This window comes from Peromyscus leucopus, chromosome 2 (assembly GCF_004664715.2).
Source record: "Peromyscus leucopus breed LL Stock chromosome 2, UCI_PerLeu_2.1, whole genome shotgun sequence".
Classification (NCBI taxonomy): domain Eukaryota; kingdom Metazoa; phylum Chordata; class Mammalia; order Rodentia; family Cricetidae; genus Peromyscus; species Peromyscus leucopus.
In genome coordinates, this window is record NC_051064.1 from 110,673,760 (window position 1) to 110,691,707 (window position 17,948).

Below are 17,948 nucleotides of genomic sequence, written 5' to 3' on the forward strand. Positions count from 1 at the left end.
GTGGTCCTGGTAAGGAAAGGTCCAGCCAGGCTCTGCGGCCTCAACCCCTCTTCCCAGGACAGGCAGGACTCCCTGGTCCCCTTCTCCCTTGCTCCATGCCCCACTCTGTCCTGCCAGCTTCTCTGGCTGGCTTCGAAGGCTCCTGGAAGCTGGGTCAACAAGAAGAGATTGCCGTGCTGGCCTGCCTGGGATCGGAGTGTGTCTCAAGGTAGAGAGCTCGGCCCTGGGGCAAGCCCAGGCTCCATCCTTAATGAGCTTGAGGACTCTCGTTTGTAGCCTAAAGCCTCTAGGGCTTAGTATCTCCCTCTAATGAAGTAAGTCACTCTACCTACCTAACGGGACTGGGGAGACGGTGTTTGGGGAGTGTGGTCTGGTCCCAGGTATGTAGCAAATGGGACAGCGGCTGCCGAGCAGAATCCTCGGCTGCACACAGCTGCCGGCTCAGTCTTTGTGCCCCGAACTAGACTAGGCCCCCCCCCGGGGGGACCTCATAGTTCAGACCCGTGCCCTTCAGCCCTGCGTCCTCAAACCTTCCACGCTTGTCCCTTCTCTTCATGCTCTGACTGTCCCCCAGAGGACTGGCAAAGCCTGAGGTTCTGAAGAACCCTGTGAAAGCCACCAGGGGATCCTAGGATGGTACACTCGGGGCCAGCCCGCGTCTCCCCCGGGGTGAGAGGCTGAGGAGTGGCCCTCAATCCCCGGATGGCTGGCCTTTAGAGCTGGCCAAGTACAGCATTGTTTGACATCTTGGAAAAGAATCTGGCACCGCACATTTCTCCCATCTAAATCATTGTAAAGTAACTTAAAAGTTTGTACAAAAATGAGAAGCTGATCTCTGAATGGCCTGCCAGGCTATTGTAACCCAATATATTTTACCCTTAAACCAGAAATGTGTTTGTTTAGAAGCAAGTCATTGGCAAATGCCAAATCTGGAGGCATTTCCTCCCCTGCCCTGCCTCACGCCCTGTTCCCCCAAACCTTTTTTTATTCTCTGCATCCAGATTCTTCATCAGGGCATGAGAAACTGGGCCTTCCTTCCTCTTGGGCCATGTCAGCCCCAGGGAAGAAACTTGACATTCATTAGGCACCAACTGTGTGCCAGGTCCTGTATTTCCTCCTCAGAGCTGTTTGTGGCGGCCCCATTTAGAGAGGAGAAAATTGAGGACAGAGATGGGATATGATTTGCCCAAGTTCTGGGTGAGTTTATGCATGGTGTCATCATACACCTTATGTGTGAAACAGAGCCCTTGCTTCTCCCCCAGGGGCCAGAGGGAAAGACATCATCACCAGAGCCAACTGCGTCTGCCACCCAGAAGGTTCTCCTGCAGGGGCTCAGCCCTTATTCATGAGCGAATGGCTCAGAGGGCAACTTGCTGAGAGCCTAATGGGTTCTGCAGATTCTAAACCTGACCCAGGGCCTGAGAGGTCCTGGGCTTTGACTAACCCCTCCCCACCCAGGACTGGAAGGGTCCTTGGGCTGGGCCTGGAGTGGAAGATGCTACCCCCTCCTTGGCTCCAGCAAGGGCTCCCCTGTCTTTCATCTCCTGCCCTCCGTACTGTGAGCTGCACGCAGCAGTAATGGATTGCAGTGGACTTTTTTCAATTAGGCTGATTTTCCTCTGCCTGTTACTATAAAACTCCAGATGGTCTGGGGCTTCACGGTTCCTGGGGTATTTTCCCCCATTATTTTAATCTTCTTTCATAACACGCCCCACATGTGGGAACAGGGCCTTTCAAGGCTCTGTGCTCTGTGGACCAGCCATGCTTTCCTCTCCAGTGTGCTGCCTGGGTTTTCCTTTCTGTGTGGCAGCACTACAGAGCAGCTCCCACCCTCGGCCCGGGCCTGGCTTTGCTGAGCATCAGGACCCATGTTGAGCCCGGTTTGAAATCCCAGGAGTAACTCCTGACAGCCGGGTCTCGGTGCTCTGTGAGCACCCCGAGGAACCGAGAAGAGAGTTTAGGGATGTACAGCCATGCCAGTCAGACTTCAGGCCAGATCCGATCTCTGATTGGCTATGTGAGAATGGTGACATCACCTTTCTGAATCTCATTCCCTTCCTCTGCAGGGTGAGGCTGGGAAGTCACTCCTGGCAGGGCACAGTGTCTTGATTCAGTGAAACACACAGCACTAGACAGTGGTAGGTGTCTGAGGGGTATCGCCGGATACCTGGTATTTTGAGTTTATTCCACTCTCTCGTAGGATGTATTTCAATGTTGATATATTTTTCATGTAAATGAGAAAAATCTAGCCACCCATCTTGACATGTTTTGAAGCTTTTAGACACCCTCTTCTCTAGGTACTCTTCCCCCAGAAGTCACCCATTCCCATGTGTGAGAGCCTTTGCTTCAAGCCAGATGAACCTGGAGTATGTCATCTGGTTAGTTGAACAGCATGTTGAAATTCGCCCTGAACAAGATGTGTCCACAGAAATGTCTGAATGCCACTGGAGGCATCAAGACCAAGAGCCAAAGGATCTGCATGCATGCTTTGGTTCACAAGCAGCACCCTCCCCATTGCCCAGGAGATAGCTGGGCTCTGGACAGGTGAACTGAACTCACCTAAGATCATCCTCTTGGGTGTGGAGAGGATAGATTGGTACCTATGGTACTAATGCACAAGATGCTGAGGTGCAGTGTTGTGAGAGCTGATTACATGGTCGAGTATCACCAGGGCCAGATCATACTGGCCAGAATGCCGAGATAAAAATATATACATATACATGCTAAGGTACAAGGGGGCTAAGGATAGACATTATGGATGCCACATGGGAGTGGACTGGGAGGAGGCAGGTAGCTGTGTAGATTCCCAGGTGAGTCCTGTTGCAGTGGGGACAGATGAACCTCCACGGGATGCTGGCTGATTGGATGCTTGGGGTCAAGGAGAAGGAAATAGGTTTCTAGGTTTGGCATCGAGGTAGAAGGGGGTCCCACCAGCAGAAGCCATGCTGGAGCACCCCAAGTGAACAGCCTGGTGTCAGAGCATGGGCTGGGCCATGGCAGTAATTGTCCAGGAGTGTTCTGTAAGGTTTTTAAGGATCAGAAGTGCTAGAAGTCACCTGCTCTTTCTTGTGTGTGATTAGAGGCAGCCCCAGGCTCCCATTTCTGCTCCTCTCCACTTCTCCTGACCCTGGCTCAGCAGCTGTCTCTAGAACCCTGATTCCCTGCAACTCTAACCGCCTGGGCCTGGGCCTGCTGTCTCCCTGAAATGAATTTCTTGGCACCTCCTTTGCCAAAACCCAGTCATCGGGGTCCAGCCCCTCCAGGCATGGTTTGGTAATCCACAACCCCGCAACTGGAAGGCCCCCACATTCAACTCTTTCTTAGAGCTCTGAGTACCTTCTGCTCTCCGTGGGACTTTGGGGCATGTTGTGCATTTGCAATTGGCAGGTAGAGTATGGTGAGGGCTTGGCCAGGTAGTGGGCTGCTTTCACCCAGTGTGCAGATGAGGGAACTGAGACCCACAGAGGGACTGGCCTGGGATCACTCAGTAAGTGAGCAGTCAAGGTCGTCTGCAGCAGGGGCCATATCCGCCGCCGCCGCCATCACTGTGCTGGCTGCCACTGGTCCTCAGCTCCTCAGCTGACCCGGCAGTTATAAGCACTCAGAAGGCCGTGGGGAGAAGACAGCATGCTGTGGCAGCACCAGACCCTTGGAGCCGGGACAGCATTGACTTGATGGTCGCCCTCAGCCCCCGCTCTCCGACCTCATCTGTGCAGTTGTTGAGTAGAGACAATAGAAATGATCGCAGGACTTGCAAGCGCTGAGCAGCTCTGAATTCTGGTCCTGATGCAAGCATGGATCTGCCAGAATCTGTGAGGCATCCTTATCTCAGATCAATAAGAGCAAGGCAGCATCCTTCTCTACCTGCCACTTCCTCTAGGTGTCCTTGAAGTAACAGGCTACTCCCAGGACAAAGATGGGGAGAGAAGGCAGGGCTGTGCAGAGAGACCCTTCTACCACAAATGCAGGGAAGGGTGCTGCCTGTGGAGTCGGGAAGGCTCCTCCTAGGGGGCGGTGCTTAAACAACGGAGGCCTGTGTTTGCTGAGGGGGCAAAGGAAGGAAAGGCCTTCAGGGCCTCGTGAACATATTAAGAAAGGCCTTGGGGATGGAGATTCCTGCCAAGTTCCGAGTCATCTCTCCACAGCTGATGTGTGGGATGTATGGGGTGGGGGAGACCTTGGGGCATCCTGGAAGACATTAACACAGATCCTGGACTTCTGAAAAATGTACACATTAACTTGTCAGGATGGGAAGAGAAGGCTTCCCAGGAGGGGTGCAGTCTGAACAAAGGCAGGGGTGAGGAAACAGGTGTTCGGAAGTCCAGACAAAGATCCACAGATTCCCGGCGGGAAAGAGGTAAACTGATCCCCAGAGTCTGACAGGCTCTCCCAGTGTCACAGAAATCACGCAGCTAAGAGTTATTGGTCTCCTCCAACAACCTTTCCCCTAAGCCAGTCAGTAAGAACAAAGGGCCAAGGTGGATGCTGAGGGGACACCCTGTTCCTACCCAGGTTCCTCCATCACATGGGGATGGACTTGGCACCAGGCCCTGCTGTTCCCCGTCCAGGATTTCCTTCTTGTTCTGATAAAGGAACAGGCCCCATAGCTAGAAACCCAGCTGCAGAAGCCTGCCTTAGGTTGACCCCAGCAAGAGCCTGTACTGTGACCCAATTGACATCCAAGGGGTCATTGTCTCTGACCCTTGTCCTCGTGACTGTACAGGAAGTTCTGCTATGGCCTCTGCTCTTGACTGGGCCTCAGTGGTCCTCTTCTGTAACTGCCTTCTCTCTGTCTCTTCCCCAAGTCCGACTCGCCATTAACGGCCAAAGGTTGCTTCTTACATTCTATTCTCTCTCTCTCTCTCTCTCTCTCTCTCTCTCTCTCTCTCTCTCTCTCTTACACACACACACACACACACACACACACACACACACACACACACAGACACTGTCCCCATTCCTCCCAGACTGCTGTATATATGACCCTGTCCCTTCTAATTCCCGTAACTCATAGATGACTCTGTCCCCATAATCCCCAGAGTTTGTATCTGGTCTTGTCCCTTCAATTCCTAGAGTATACATCTGACCTTGACCCCTTCCCAAGGCCTCCCATACCTCTAGGGACAAGATCATAAGCCAGATGGACCACAGGGTCTTACCTCTGCCCACAGGCCTCTCCAGACGTATCCCAAACTTACTGGCGGGTACAGCACCTTTAAAGTTGGCAATAAAGAAGAGACAGCAGGTCAGGGGAGAGGGAGACAACAAAACCTTTAGCAACTTCCAGGGAGGAGTGAAGAAGAGCTGTTCTGGAGCTCTGGCCCTCGAGGAACATGCCTGCCCCCTCTTTGTCCCCAGATACCTGCTACTAGCAGCCCAAGGGGACCTGTGCCAGAGGGCAGACGTGGGTGCTAACCTGGGATAGGTACTGATGGCTGGCACGTCAGCCTAGACATGGGGTGAAAGCCAGTGGCTCAGCCCCTTCCTTCTCAGCAAGCACAGACAGCCCACCTAGGCTCTGACATGGCATTTGGCCTATATCTTGCCTTTGCTACATCATGTGACTTTGGGCAGGTCACTTCCCCAGTGTTTTTGAGATGAGGACATTGATGTCACATGCCTCCAAGTTACATAGTTAAACGCCAGCACCGTGACTGGAGCAGTACGTGCCGGCCACTGTTGACCTTCCCCACACCCTGCAGTACACATAGCTGGCATGGGCACACTCTGGGGAGAGGCAGAGGAGGACAGTTGGTAACACCACACTAAAGGTTGGAACTGCTGCCTCACCCAGACACTCTCTGAGCTGGACTTTGAAGGCTGAGCAGGGCGTAGCTGATGGTCAGGAGAGGTGACCTTTCTTGTTGAGTGGCCTGCATGAACAAAGGTTGAAAACTGCCTTCTGCTAGAGGAGGTGGGCAGGCAGGGAAGCCGCAGACAACAGTCAGGTCTGTAAGGAGAGGGCCATGGCATTATATTGGCATGTCAAGGCTCCTGGGCAGCTGTGTGGTGACCAGGGCAGCGGAGGCAGGGAGGACTTGATGTGAGAGGCTACAGAAGAGAGGTCCAGGCTTGGCAGAGGTTGCAGGGACAGACATTTGGGGCCATGCAGGATGATCTGGGTGGGCAGAGGCCCCACACTGTTCCTTCCTCCCCCATGTGACTCATCTCTGCCAGGAACCTTACAGTCGCGCTGTGTCCACTCATGTCCAGTTTCCAGCACATAGCCTACTAGATGGTGAGCGTAGGACAGCTAAATGACTAGATGGTGACTCCGACACTTCAGTGTACTGGCCTCACAACAGTTATCAAGGACGATGCCCTTGTATGGTCCCTCATGGATAGCCACAGCCTCACCTTTGGAGAGGGGGCAGATACAGCATCAAGGGTGCAGGGTAAAAGCCTCTCGGGGATGGAGCCCTTCCAGTCCAGGCTGGACTCCCTCCTTCTGGGGTTCCATGCCCAGACGTGATGGATGTGCCTCGGAGTGGCTGACCCCAGGGTGCACAGCTGGTATGTGTGTGAGTTGTTACTCCCAAGGTCAGAAGCAGAAAGGTCATCTTCTCCTGCCCTGGCGGCCCATTTCTAAGTCTGGCCGCTTTCTAAGCCCTGAACACTTCCCTGGGGCAAATGTTCCCAGAAGCTTAGGGGGGGACAGACGGCAGTTTGGGCTGGGACAGGCGGGTTTCGGGGTGCTGTTTCTAGATGGGTGGGCCCTCAGGGCTGGGCCCCCCCTCATCGGCCTCTCCTGCAGTTCGAAGGCTGCAGTAAAGCCTTCTCCCGCCTGGAGAACCTGAAGATTCATCTGCGGAGCCACACGGGCGAGAAGCCATACCTGTGCCAGCACCCGGGCTGCCAGAAGGCCTTCAGCAACTCGAGTGACCGTGCCAAGCACCAGCGCACCCACCTGGACACGGTAGGTAGGCCCGGATGTGGAGGCCCCCCCCCCGGGGGTGGGGATGCACACACACAGACCTCCCCTCCCGGCAGCGCCTCTGCCTGTGCCCAGGCTGTATAACAGAGGGCAGGTAACACTGGCCGGGGGCGGACGGGGGCGTGTTCTCAGTATTGTAGGATAATTAGTAGGCTCCCGGCTACTGAGTAAGATAGCTTTTTCCCTCATCGTCCTCCAGGTGTGACAGGCACAAATAACTTGGGTGTGGCCGGACGTCCTCAGTGAGGATGTGGGATGGGTGACTAGACAAGGGCCTCCAGTTGAGATCGCGCTACTTGGCCCATGAGTACCAGCCCAGACCCGAGTCTTTATGGGGAAGTGGGTGCTCTCACCCACCCCCACCTCCTCTGTTTGGCGGGCCAGCTATATCCACATCCTGAGCCAGCCACTCCCCGCTCTTACCCTCCTCACTCGGGGACAATGCATAGGCTCTTTGGGGCTATCTTTGTCCCTTAGGGAGTTGTAGCTGGTGACATGTAAGATCCAGCGTCCTACCACGGAAGCCTGACCGTCCCATGTTGTGTCTCCTTCCACTTCCCTGTCCTGGCTCATGCCCCCACAGCAGAGACCCACAGCTCTGTCCCCATGGCCCTACGCTTCCCCTGTGCGCATAAGGACCTCAGCAGTTGTTAACACAGACTTTCAGAATGTTGTCCCTGTACTGACCCTACTACCGAGGCCCCCGACCCGTTTGACACCAGAGGGAAGTGGCCTTAGGTTGTCGCATGGCTGGGCTCTGGCAGAGGTGACAGACTCAGTCCTCAGTCTCACAGGTGCTGGGGAAAGCGGCCTGTACCTTGGGAGGATCCCTACCCTGTGTGTAGCACAAGGCTGGAGTCTGCTAGAAAAATCCCATGTCTAGACCTCCAGCCGTTTGCTGCTCTGCTGCAGATGTGTGGGTAGCTGGGGTGGGGCACCAGTGGATAAGCCCACCCTGTCCAATACGCAGATGAGGAAACAGAGGCCCGAGAGGGGAACAGAGCTGTTAGTTCAAGCTGGAAGCCATAACGCAGCAGAGGTCGAACCTAAGAAGCCACACAGCCCTCCTCCAGTCCTGGCCCTTTCTCTCACGGCTGGGAAACCGGGTTCAGAAAAGCGAACCGTCAAGTCACCAGCGTTGGAGCCGGGCCAGGCCCTGGCCCGTACCTTCTTTCTCTCTTCCAAACTTAAAGCATCACACACCTGCCTCCAGGTCAGGTCCTGTCTGTCAGTGGCAGATGAGTGACACAGCCAGATGCCTCCTTGTCTGACTCCAAGCCCGGGGCTCTTTACTAGAAAAGCTGGAAGGGTTGAGTCTCAGTAGAGGGGACAGAATGGCAAGGATGGTCCTTGTCCCCAACTCAAAACCAACTCCCCTCCCCTTACAGGCTACACTGTCAGCGGCTGACTGAGACCTGAAGTGACCTGTGGTTCTTCCAAGTCCCTTCCCCTTGGTCGCCTTCTCAGCCTTGGAGCCCTGGGCGCTCTGCCCTTGTCCCTGAGGGATGCAGCGAATACTGCAGAACCCCTGGTTGTCTCTCAGAGGCCACAAGGCACGCACCAGTGGGCCTCTGCCCCTCGCCCCCCCTTCCAGGCTAGGGCACGTCCCCATGGCCTCTCTAGCTTCCTGTTCATGCCTCACTCCTGCCCTCACAGAGCCCCCGAGGGCTGGGCCCAGGCAGGTCCACACAAGCCCACGGGGTTATCCCAGACCTTCATCTATCTAAGAAGTCTCTGGCGGGTCTGGGGCCCCCCACTCACACCCAGATCTCTGCCTGAATAGTCTAGACAGCGCCTTGTTGCTAGACCATGTCCTAGCCTGCAGCCTTCAGGGCAGCGGTAAGTCAGGCTCACACATGGCACCTTCGCTTTCATAGGAGACCCAGCCACAGTCCCGGCTGTCCCCGGCGTCGGAGAGCATGGGGCCCACGGCAGGAAGGAGGTTCTCTGGACAATCTGGAGAAAGCAGGCCCCGGCGCTGATTTGGGCTCTGCCCTTTAAGAATAGTGGGGGACAGCCGAGGTAGCTGACGGGAGGCCTGCCTGAGAACCTGGCAGCCCTTTCTTTCCTCGCCTGTCACTCAGGGACTTAGTGTCAGCCAGATCCTGCCACACTCTAAGCAGCCACCCTTCCCAGTGTGGGCCTCAGTTTCCCCATCAGGAGGTTGGCCCCCTGTTTGCCTATTCGATTGGCCTGTTCGGAGGCACTGAGAGAAGAAGGTCCCCTAATAGAGAGGCGCACAGACCTGCTGGCAGTGGGGAGCCGTTCTGACGGGTGGGTGTGGGACTCAGGGAACCATGGCGGCCAGTCCTTAGCAGCACTGTACCTACCGGGCCCTCGGAGACAGAACCGTCTTCCATGTCTAGAGCTCTGTGTAGACAAGGAAGAGCAGCCTTGTAGACAGCAATAACACAGCCCCAGTCATGGAGCTCCTATGGGGATTCCAGGCCTAGGGTTTGGCTGGTGGCTTGGGACAGCCACGGGGTTTCCTGAGGGCTCAGGGGAGCTAGGCCTGAGGAATGTTCTCTACACGTCAAGCTCTGGAAAAACAAACACGAAGATGGGTCTTGCTGCCCTGTTTCCAAGCGAGTGTGCCTGCCACACAGAGCTGTTTGTTTGCTTTCTGACCAAAGCGTGTGGATTTGTATCAGCATTCCCAGAGGACAAGGCCTGGGGCCAGCCAGCTCAGGGGCAGGGCAAGGCTCATGGGAGAGTGTTCTGGGGTAGGGTAGGGCCCCTGAGAGAGACTCTGTGTGTGTGTGTGTGTGTGTGTGTGTGTGTGTGTGTGTGTGTGTGTGTGTGTGTGGTGTCAGGATGGAGGTCAGGTCTCGTGTGAGGGGCTGTGTGTGTGTGTGTGTGTGTCAGGGTGGAGGTTGGGTCTCGTGTGAGGGGCTGTGTGTGTGTGTGTCAGGGTGGAGGTCGGGTCTCGTGTGAGGGGCTGTGTGTATGTGTGTGGGACTCGCATGCTGAAGCAGGTGGTGGGCAGTCAAGGCCTGCCTCCCTCTCCCGCCCCTGTCTTCCTGTTGGCCTAGTCAACTTCTTACCACTGTCTCTCTCTTTTTGTTCTCCATTCTTTAACCTGGCAATCTCCGTGGCAGCTCCAAGGTATGGTTATGGTCATCTCTTTCTGGTTTTCCCCACGAGGCCCCTGGACAGTTGGCACCTCTCCCAGCTTCCCCGCCCCTGGCAGGGACAGAGTTGCCTTGAGGCTTTGTGGGCAGCTCCACCTGATGTGTCTGACTTGGCATGGCAGTCCCTGGGGTTTACTCTAAGAGGTGCCATTTCCTACACACGCACATACACTTCCATCCTCTGCGGTTCCAGGAGGCAGTCCCGGGGGCTCTGACGCCCTCAGTGTATTTAAAAAAGGAAGCCTTGTGAACTTCATGCCTCAGTAGTAGCTGGGGACCCCAGGTTGGTCTTATAAAAGCTCCTGAGTTGTGAGATGCAGGTAGGGCCGTGAGTTGCCTTTCCCTGGTCTTCTGGAACACGGCCGGGATTGGATGGGTCCCTCGCTGGTAGAGCAGAGGGACAGTGGGAAGACCCAGCAGCACAGGGTGGGCAGTGTGGCCTGTGGGACTCAGGCCAATCCAGAAGAGGGGATCTGAGCCAGGCTAAAGAGGAGGTCGTGGGGGGTGGGTAGGACGGGAGGAACATTGTGGGGGGTGTGGGGGATGAAGACAGGAGGAAGACCCCAGTCAGTGCCAGGAAACGACCTAGAGTCTGATCCTCAGAGGGTCCGAGGGCCGTGGAAGGGTGTATGGAGGCAGGAGCATGGCTGTGCTGTGGCAGAAGCTCTGGGACTCTGCCTGGGAAGAGATGAGGTCCTGGGAGGCAGGGGCAGCCTGAAGGAGGAGTCCGAGCAGAAGTAAGGGGCTGACTTGGGTGTCCCCTGTTTGCCTTCCAGGGCAGTGGGATGGCCACAGGGAGAGGGTTTGGCCCGTGCAGACAACATAGCCTTCAGGCCCTAGCCTGTGCTCTTTGAAGTCAGTCCCTCTGGTTCCCCCACTGTTGGAAGGAGGACCTTGGTGGCTGTGGTCCATAGTGCCACGTGGACCTGCCTAGCAGGAACCATCCAGGCTGGCCCTGGGGTGTCCCCTCCTCCTCTCCTCATTCTCCTGCCTGGGACAACCTCCTGTGTACCTCTGCTCCCCACACTGCCTGTGTGCAGCTGTGCTACGAGGGCACTTTTGTCACAGCCAGTGTGAGCCAGAAAGACCTGCAGGGCTCAGTCAGTCCCCTCTGGCAGACAGGAGGCAACTCACCTGCACTCCCAACACGGTGGCAGAATGGGGACACAGAACCCCTCCTCTCCCAGGCCTGGTGCCTTACACACTCATCCTTCCCACGGCAGGTCACGTAGGGGACCCTCGCCTTGAACAGTGGCCTCTTACCTATCCCTCATGCCTCTCTGATGTTACAGAAGCCATATGCTTGTCAGATCCCTGGCTGCTCCAAGCGCTACACGGACCCCAGCTCTCTCCGCAAGCACGTGAAGGCCCACTCAGCCAAAGAGCAGCAGGTGCGTAAGAAGGTAGGTGGCCACAAAGCCCAGCCATGTCTCTGCAGACACCTCTCAGCCCAGCCACTTGTCCAGCATCAGACCAAGTGCCTCACGCCTGTGTGCACACCACTCTCCACACACTGGTAAATGCTATTGCTCTCCCATCTGCCTGTGTCTGCCTCCCACCCACTGTACCAGCCCACAGCCCTGTCCTTATTACCCCAGTTGGCTAGACATTCACCCACCAAAAGACTGGCACCCTTAACCATGATACTCATACCCCAGCCCTGGGCTAGGCATTGAAGATGCAAGATAAGACATGGTACCCATTTCCAGTGGCATGAGGTAAACACACCAAGAGGAGGCTCCTACCATATGATAGGATGACATTATCATATGGGGAGGTTATATCGGGCACAGATACAGGGCCTTGGCCCATCTATATGGGAACAGAAAGGCCCTAGGAAGAAGCACCAAGGACCATAAAGGACAATGGCTTAGGGGTATGAGCTCTGGTCCCACCTGCAGGGCCTGCCCCTACTAGCGTGGTGGCCCCTATGCTTCCTGTTCCTGTTGCCGGCTGAGGAATGGGTGCTAGTGAGGACTGAGTGACAGAATATGTATGTCCAGGGCTGAGCCTATACCTGGTGCAGATTCACAATCATAAAAGGGTGGCCACTGCCATTCTCTTACAGTGTAAACCAGTGAGTTCAGGTAAGAAGTGTGTGCCTGGAATGACCCACGGTGCATGTGGGGCCAGTGCACTCATATCTATACATATCTGGGCAGTCGCATGCTGGAAGCCCCGCCTAGGATTTGAACTGTGTCCTGAGGACGTTCAGTGCCATCAGGTGGTCTTGAGGGAAAAAGAAGTACATGGTCTTGAGAGAGATTTCTGGGGCCACGTGAAGAATGCGATAGTGAATGTCAGTTCAGCAGTGAGAACAAGGAAAATAGTGGAAGTGGTCCAGGATACAGTGGTGGAGATCTGGGCTGGGCCGAGGAGCATCAGGACCCCAGGGCAAGCATCAATGGTGGTGCTCTTCCCTGGGACTGAAAACCCGAGGAGGAGGAAGGTTTGCATGAAAAAGCCAGCAGCAGCAGGGAGGTGCTGAGGGCTCCAGATCATGCAGTAGAGAAAAGGACAGCAACTTCGGGCAGAGCACCCTGGCCTGGGCTCTCAGTCCCCAGGGCTGTGGGAGTGGGGGCGGGTACTCAAGTACCAGAGACTGTGGGAGTGAAGGGACAGGCAGGAGCACTAGCAAGGTAGAAGGGCACAGGGAAGAGCCCACTCACTCACTCAAGCGTGGTGTGTGGTCCACACACCGTGACCTTGGACTCTGCAGGGAATAAAACAGCAAAACCCTATCCAGACTGGGAGAGCAGACAGTTTCCATCCCATGTAATGGGCAGATAGAGACAGGGTACCAGGAGCAAGCTTACCTTGTGATTGAGATGGTATGGGATTCATCCTAGAGGCACTGGAGAACCATTTGAAGGACAGAGCAGAGGAGAGTGGAGTCGGTATATTACTTACTGGTGCAGACACCACATCCTTAACTCACTGAGAAGTGGGACAAGCCACTTACCCAGTGGCTCCTCAAGTAGACATTTTATCTGCCGCTTTACATACTGGAGCTGTCATCCTGTGAGCGGGTCCCAGCTTGTGTCCATTTCAGAGATGTAGGAACTGAGTCTACATTAACAAAGTAGCCCAGTCCCACAGCCCAGGAGGGACAGCTAGGGTACCAGCTCCTGACACCGCCTCAGGGAAGCAAGGGATGGCTTGGGCTTCCGTAGGCTGGAGCTGGGTGCCAAGGAGGCTGCTGTCCCCGGCGGGCTGGTGCCCAAGGACCAGAATCCTGCCCTGGTTTTCCCAGGCCCGTGCTTGGCCCACACTGAGCCCCTAGGGACCCGGGCTGCAGATCTGCAAACTTCCCAACACTAAGCATCCATTAAGGCCATCGGGGATGATGGATCTTTCTGGGTAAGGCGACCCTTGTATTATGACAAGTCCTTGGCAGCCCTGCCGCATTTTGGAGAGAATTAGAAATGCTTTTCTTCCTTAATTCTCCTCTCCTGCTGCTCCTAATCCAATCGACATTGCGGTCTGCAAGAACATGCCTTGGCCCTCTTTTGCCAAAAACTTCATTTACATGGAAAACAGCTGCCGGGCCGGGCGCTGAGAGCCCAGCGCGAGACTGGCATGCCTTCCCCTCGGTCGACCCTCCTCCTGGGAAGGTGGAACCCTTGCGGCTGACTCTCGGCTGCCCGAGAACGTGGGCAAGGCTCTGGCCTTCTCGGCACCTGTTCTGACCTGGTAAAGCGAGTGTCTGGACAGAGCCTTGGCTCTTGACTGCTTCGGGATTTCCCCGGAGAAGGGTCGCCTCCCACGCAGGTGCCTGCCCCCCAACCCTACCCCCCCCACCCCACCCCCGGTCACCCGGTGTCTTCAGAGCCCCCCACCCTGTGTGTTTTTGCCCCACCTGGAGAAGTAAAGATGCTCCAAGGTATCCCAAATGGTGTTGGTCAGCTCCTCCCGGCCAGGCTTTGCTGCTAGCCAGACAGCTCGGGTCCACACAGCCTTTCCCTGGGCCACCACTGCGATCCTGTGGGAGTCAGGCAACTGGAGCCTAGCCAGCCCGACACCCAGTACTTCACAAATCCTCGTTTCACTCATGGTCTCACGACTAGCCGTGGCCTGCCGTGGTAGAGGAGGCAGCGATAGTTCCAGAATACAGACACGGTTAGGGGAGGCCCAGAGAAGTCATTTACCCACCGGCACACAGGAAGTAAGAGGTGGTACGGGACTGCGGCCCGACCCTGGGTTCTCCCCGGTGTCCTTCATAGTGACAGGGAGGATGAATGGAGAGAGGGGAGAAGGAACACTTGCTGAGTGACATCACCCCAGCCGCCACAGGTTGCCCTTGACCTGGGGGAGCTGCAAAAGCCCAGTAGTTGCCCTTGACCGTCCCTCCCGGTTTATGCTGAGGCCACACCTCTAAAGCTGATCCCCCAGGGACCATGAAGAAATCCCTCCCAAGACACGCAGGCCCCTGACTCCAGCCTGAAAGGTTCCACTCCCTCCTTTCCTGGCTCAGTGGGCTGAAGGTATGCCCAGCCTTTCTGGCATACCCCCTCCTAGGAACATCGTCCTTGCATGTCAGATCCTGCCCTCGGATCTCTTCCCAGAAGTCCTTGCAGCGTCCACTAGCCCGCCTTCCCGGTGAGGAGACCAGGACAGCAGAGAAGGTCCTGCCTAGGGCTGCTGCCTTTTCTGCCTCGTCCCCCGAAGCCAGGGTGCCCGTGGGCAGGTGGCCGGACACTCACACCTCCCCGCTGCTTGCCCTCCAGCTGCACACAGGTGCCGATCCGGAGGCTGTCCTGTCAGAGTGTCTGGTGCTGCAGCAACTCCACGCGTCCACACCCCTGCCTGCCAGCAGGGGGAAGGGCAGCCAATCCCTGAGCCAGGAGCTGCTCCCAGCAGGTATGTGTGCATGAGGCAGGGTGGGGGCCCAGCCAGTGGGGCCCTTCTCTGCCAAGCATCCCTTGGGAGGACACCGGCACACTGTCAGCCCAAGGGCACTGGGTCAGACTTGCTGCCGAGTGCCTTGCTCCCCGGGACTTCACTGCTTCTGTCCTGCACCCCCCAACCCCCCGACCCCCGCCACTTTCAAGATGTCTCCTCTTCTAAGTAAGTAGATGCTTGTGAACACTCCTGAATAAGTCCCTGTTGCCCTAAGATGGCGCCCACGCCCCCTTCATCTGGCCTGAGGCCTCCTGGATGCGGCTGCTAGAGTGTATGCTGAGCCCCCTTCCACACTTGAGTAACCCCCTTCCCCTTCCCCTTCCCCTTCCTTCACCTAGGCTGCTCTTACCCTGCTCTCAGAACCGGGCTCCTTGTCCCCTCGTCTAGGAAGTCTCCTCAGGACTGTCAGTTTCCTCCTGTCTCCCCCCGAGCCTGTGGCTGGGAACTCCTCTGGGGAAGGCCTGAGTTGGCCTCATCCCAGAGTCCACAGCACCCGTCTGGGGCACCTGCAGAATCAGGCTGGGGGGCAGCTGGCCTTGTCTGAAATACTGTGAAGAGTGTCTGTCTCCCTGAGTGTAAGCCAGGTTCTCATCCACAGTGAGGCACTCCAAGACACACCGGACCAGACCCAGGTCCTGTTCAGTGCCCAGCGTGGCTCCTTCAGCAGAGGAAAAACCAAGGCTTTGAGAGGGTGGGCAGCTCGGACAAAACTACGGCCTGCTCAGCGCTGAGTTCTGTGCAGGGCCTTCTGGGCCGGACCCCGCAGGCCCGTGGGACAGCAGCACTCGGAGCCACCGCGCCAGCAAGAGCAGCGGCAGCCGGCTGCAGGGCACGCTCAGGCCATGGCAGGAGTCCTGGCTCCATGGTTTGGGAACACTGCCCAGCTGCGGGCAGCCTGGCCTTTAGATAGAGCTGATGGTTCTTGTGCTGTGCCTGTTACCCCTGCTCCCTGAGGAAACCACAGCCTCAGAGCAGAGAGCTCGGCTGCCCCCTGGGATTTCTTGAATTACTTCAACCATTTAAAGCATTTTTTTTTGGGGGGGGGGGTTCGAGACAGAGTTTCTCTGTGTAGCTTTGGAGCCTGTCCTGGAACTCGCTCTGTAGACCAGGCTGGCCTTGAACTCACAGAGATCCGCTTGGCTCTGCCTCCCGCGTGCTGAGACTAAAGGCGTGTGCCACCATGTCTTTATTGTCTTTATTGTCTTAATTTTATTCTTCCCCCCAACATGGAAGCAGTAGCATCGGACTTTAAACGTGTTAGGCCCTTACCAGACAGCCTTGGGAGAGCAGGTTTTCACCCACCTGCACAGGATGCCCCCAAGGTATATACAAGAAGGGGTACATGCAAGGAGGAGGGCTACACACACACACACACACACACACACACACACACACACTCCAGCTAGGTGCCCCAAAATTGCTACACTATGACAGGAAGGGGCTGATCCTATTCCTGGGACCCCAAGCTCAGGACTCCAGAGAGAGGCTCCTGCTGATAGGCCACAGCTGCCTGGGCCCCGCGTGTCCATCTAAGAGACTGACCAGACAAGGACTAACCCATCCAGATAATCAGCAGCAGGTCAACCTAAGGGCCTCTTTGTCCTCGCTGAGGGCCAGGGACGGCAATCATTGTCTCTCTCAGCAGATACTGTCTCCTCTAGCTCCCAACTGCGAGCCACATTGGTGAGAAACACATCCACCAGGGATAGTCAAAGAAGGGCCTCTTGCTAAGAGCATGCCTGCCTGGCCTGCTGCCCAGTCTGAGAAGGTGAAGTCTTCCGCGGGGTCCCTCCCGTGCCCACCCGCTGTGAGGACAGAGCTGAAAACACATCCCAGCAGCTCTTCAGTGGGGAACTGCCAGCTTCCCACTGCTCACTCCACTTGGGAGGTGCCTGCCTGAACCCAGGCTGTGTCCGGGAGGCCAGGCTCTTCATGGAATGTCTCCTACAAGCTCTCGCTTGAGGGCACCCTCCATAATTCGTCATCCCTACTGTGTGCTGGCCGGGCTGGACTCAGTCCTTCAGTCCAGCAAGAAGCGGGAAGGATGGCCTGCCAGGCACTCCTGGGCCTGGGCCGTACAGACGCCTGAGGCACAGTGGGGAACAGATGCTGAGGCCAGAGGCTAAGTGTTCATGCCTGATGATTGATGGTGCTGCTTTACAGCCCAAAGTGGTGTGGTTTGGGGAGGCTGTAGGCCCAGTCCCCACTTCCATGGCCCTTCAGGGTCTCGTGATTTTTTCCATGCCGCTCACTGTCCATGTACACGATCCATCACTGCCACGTCTCTTTCTGGGGCCATACGGACGGGGATGGGCCAAGACGGCAGCAGAGGCAGAGGACAGATTCTGGGAGGGTCAGAAGAATCTCAGACAGTGAGCGAGCAGTGACTGAGCTTGCCACTGTCTTCAGCCCTACCGGGTGCCGTGACAGGTAGTGGGGACGTGAGAGGGACGGTGTCAGAGTGGCAGAGGCTATCAGCATTCCAGCCTTCCAGCTGCCAGGCCCCCAAATTGATTCAAGATGGCAAGCGAGGAGGTTCTGGGGAGAGTGCAGAGTGGAGCGGGCTGAGCAACGCCAAGCCAAGCCGCTTCCGCAGCCGCCGCTTCCGCAGCCGCCCCTCCAGGTGCTGCCTGGCCCAGGCAGGAGGACGTGTGGCCAGGACGGGCGGCAGGGAACGGACAGCACTGCTGGCCCTGGCAGTAGGGGTTCCCCAGACGGGGGCAGCGCTGGGGAGGAGAGCCTCAGGGTGCTGGGTACATTCCCAGAGCCTGGTGTCATGAGCAGCTCACTACAGTGCTTGTATTAGAGCCAGGATCCTCACTGGACACTGCAGACCCCAGCTCAGCTGGAGCCTCTGCCTCAAGTAGGCACCTGCTCCATTTGGTCCACAATGTTCAGGGAGTGTGTTTCTAAATTGTCAGACTGGGTATGTGGAGCAAACTTGGCACATAAATACCATAGTTACCGACCATGATGACTTG

At 56.5% G+C, this 17,948-nt stretch overlaps 1 protein-coding gene across 2 annotated transcripts in view; it reads left to right on the forward strand.

The window, feature by feature from the left end:
- The window catches only part of Glis1 (GLIS family zinc finger 1), a 195,357-nt gene that overhangs the window by 168,040 nt on the left and 9,369 nt on the right, over positions 1-17,948 (forward strand). The window contains exons 4-6 of one of the 2 annotated variants that reach the window (XM_028888345.2): positions 6,755-6,916; positions 11,358-11,468; positions 14,793-14,925. In XM_028888345.2, the coding sequence (XP_028744178.1) occupies positions 6,755-6,916; positions 11,358-11,468; positions 14,793-14,925 (406 nt within the window). The remainder of the gene's footprint in view (positions 1-6,754; positions 6,917-11,357; positions 11,469-14,792; positions 14,926-17,948) is intronic. The other variant, XM_037202785.1, reaches the window with a different exon arrangement.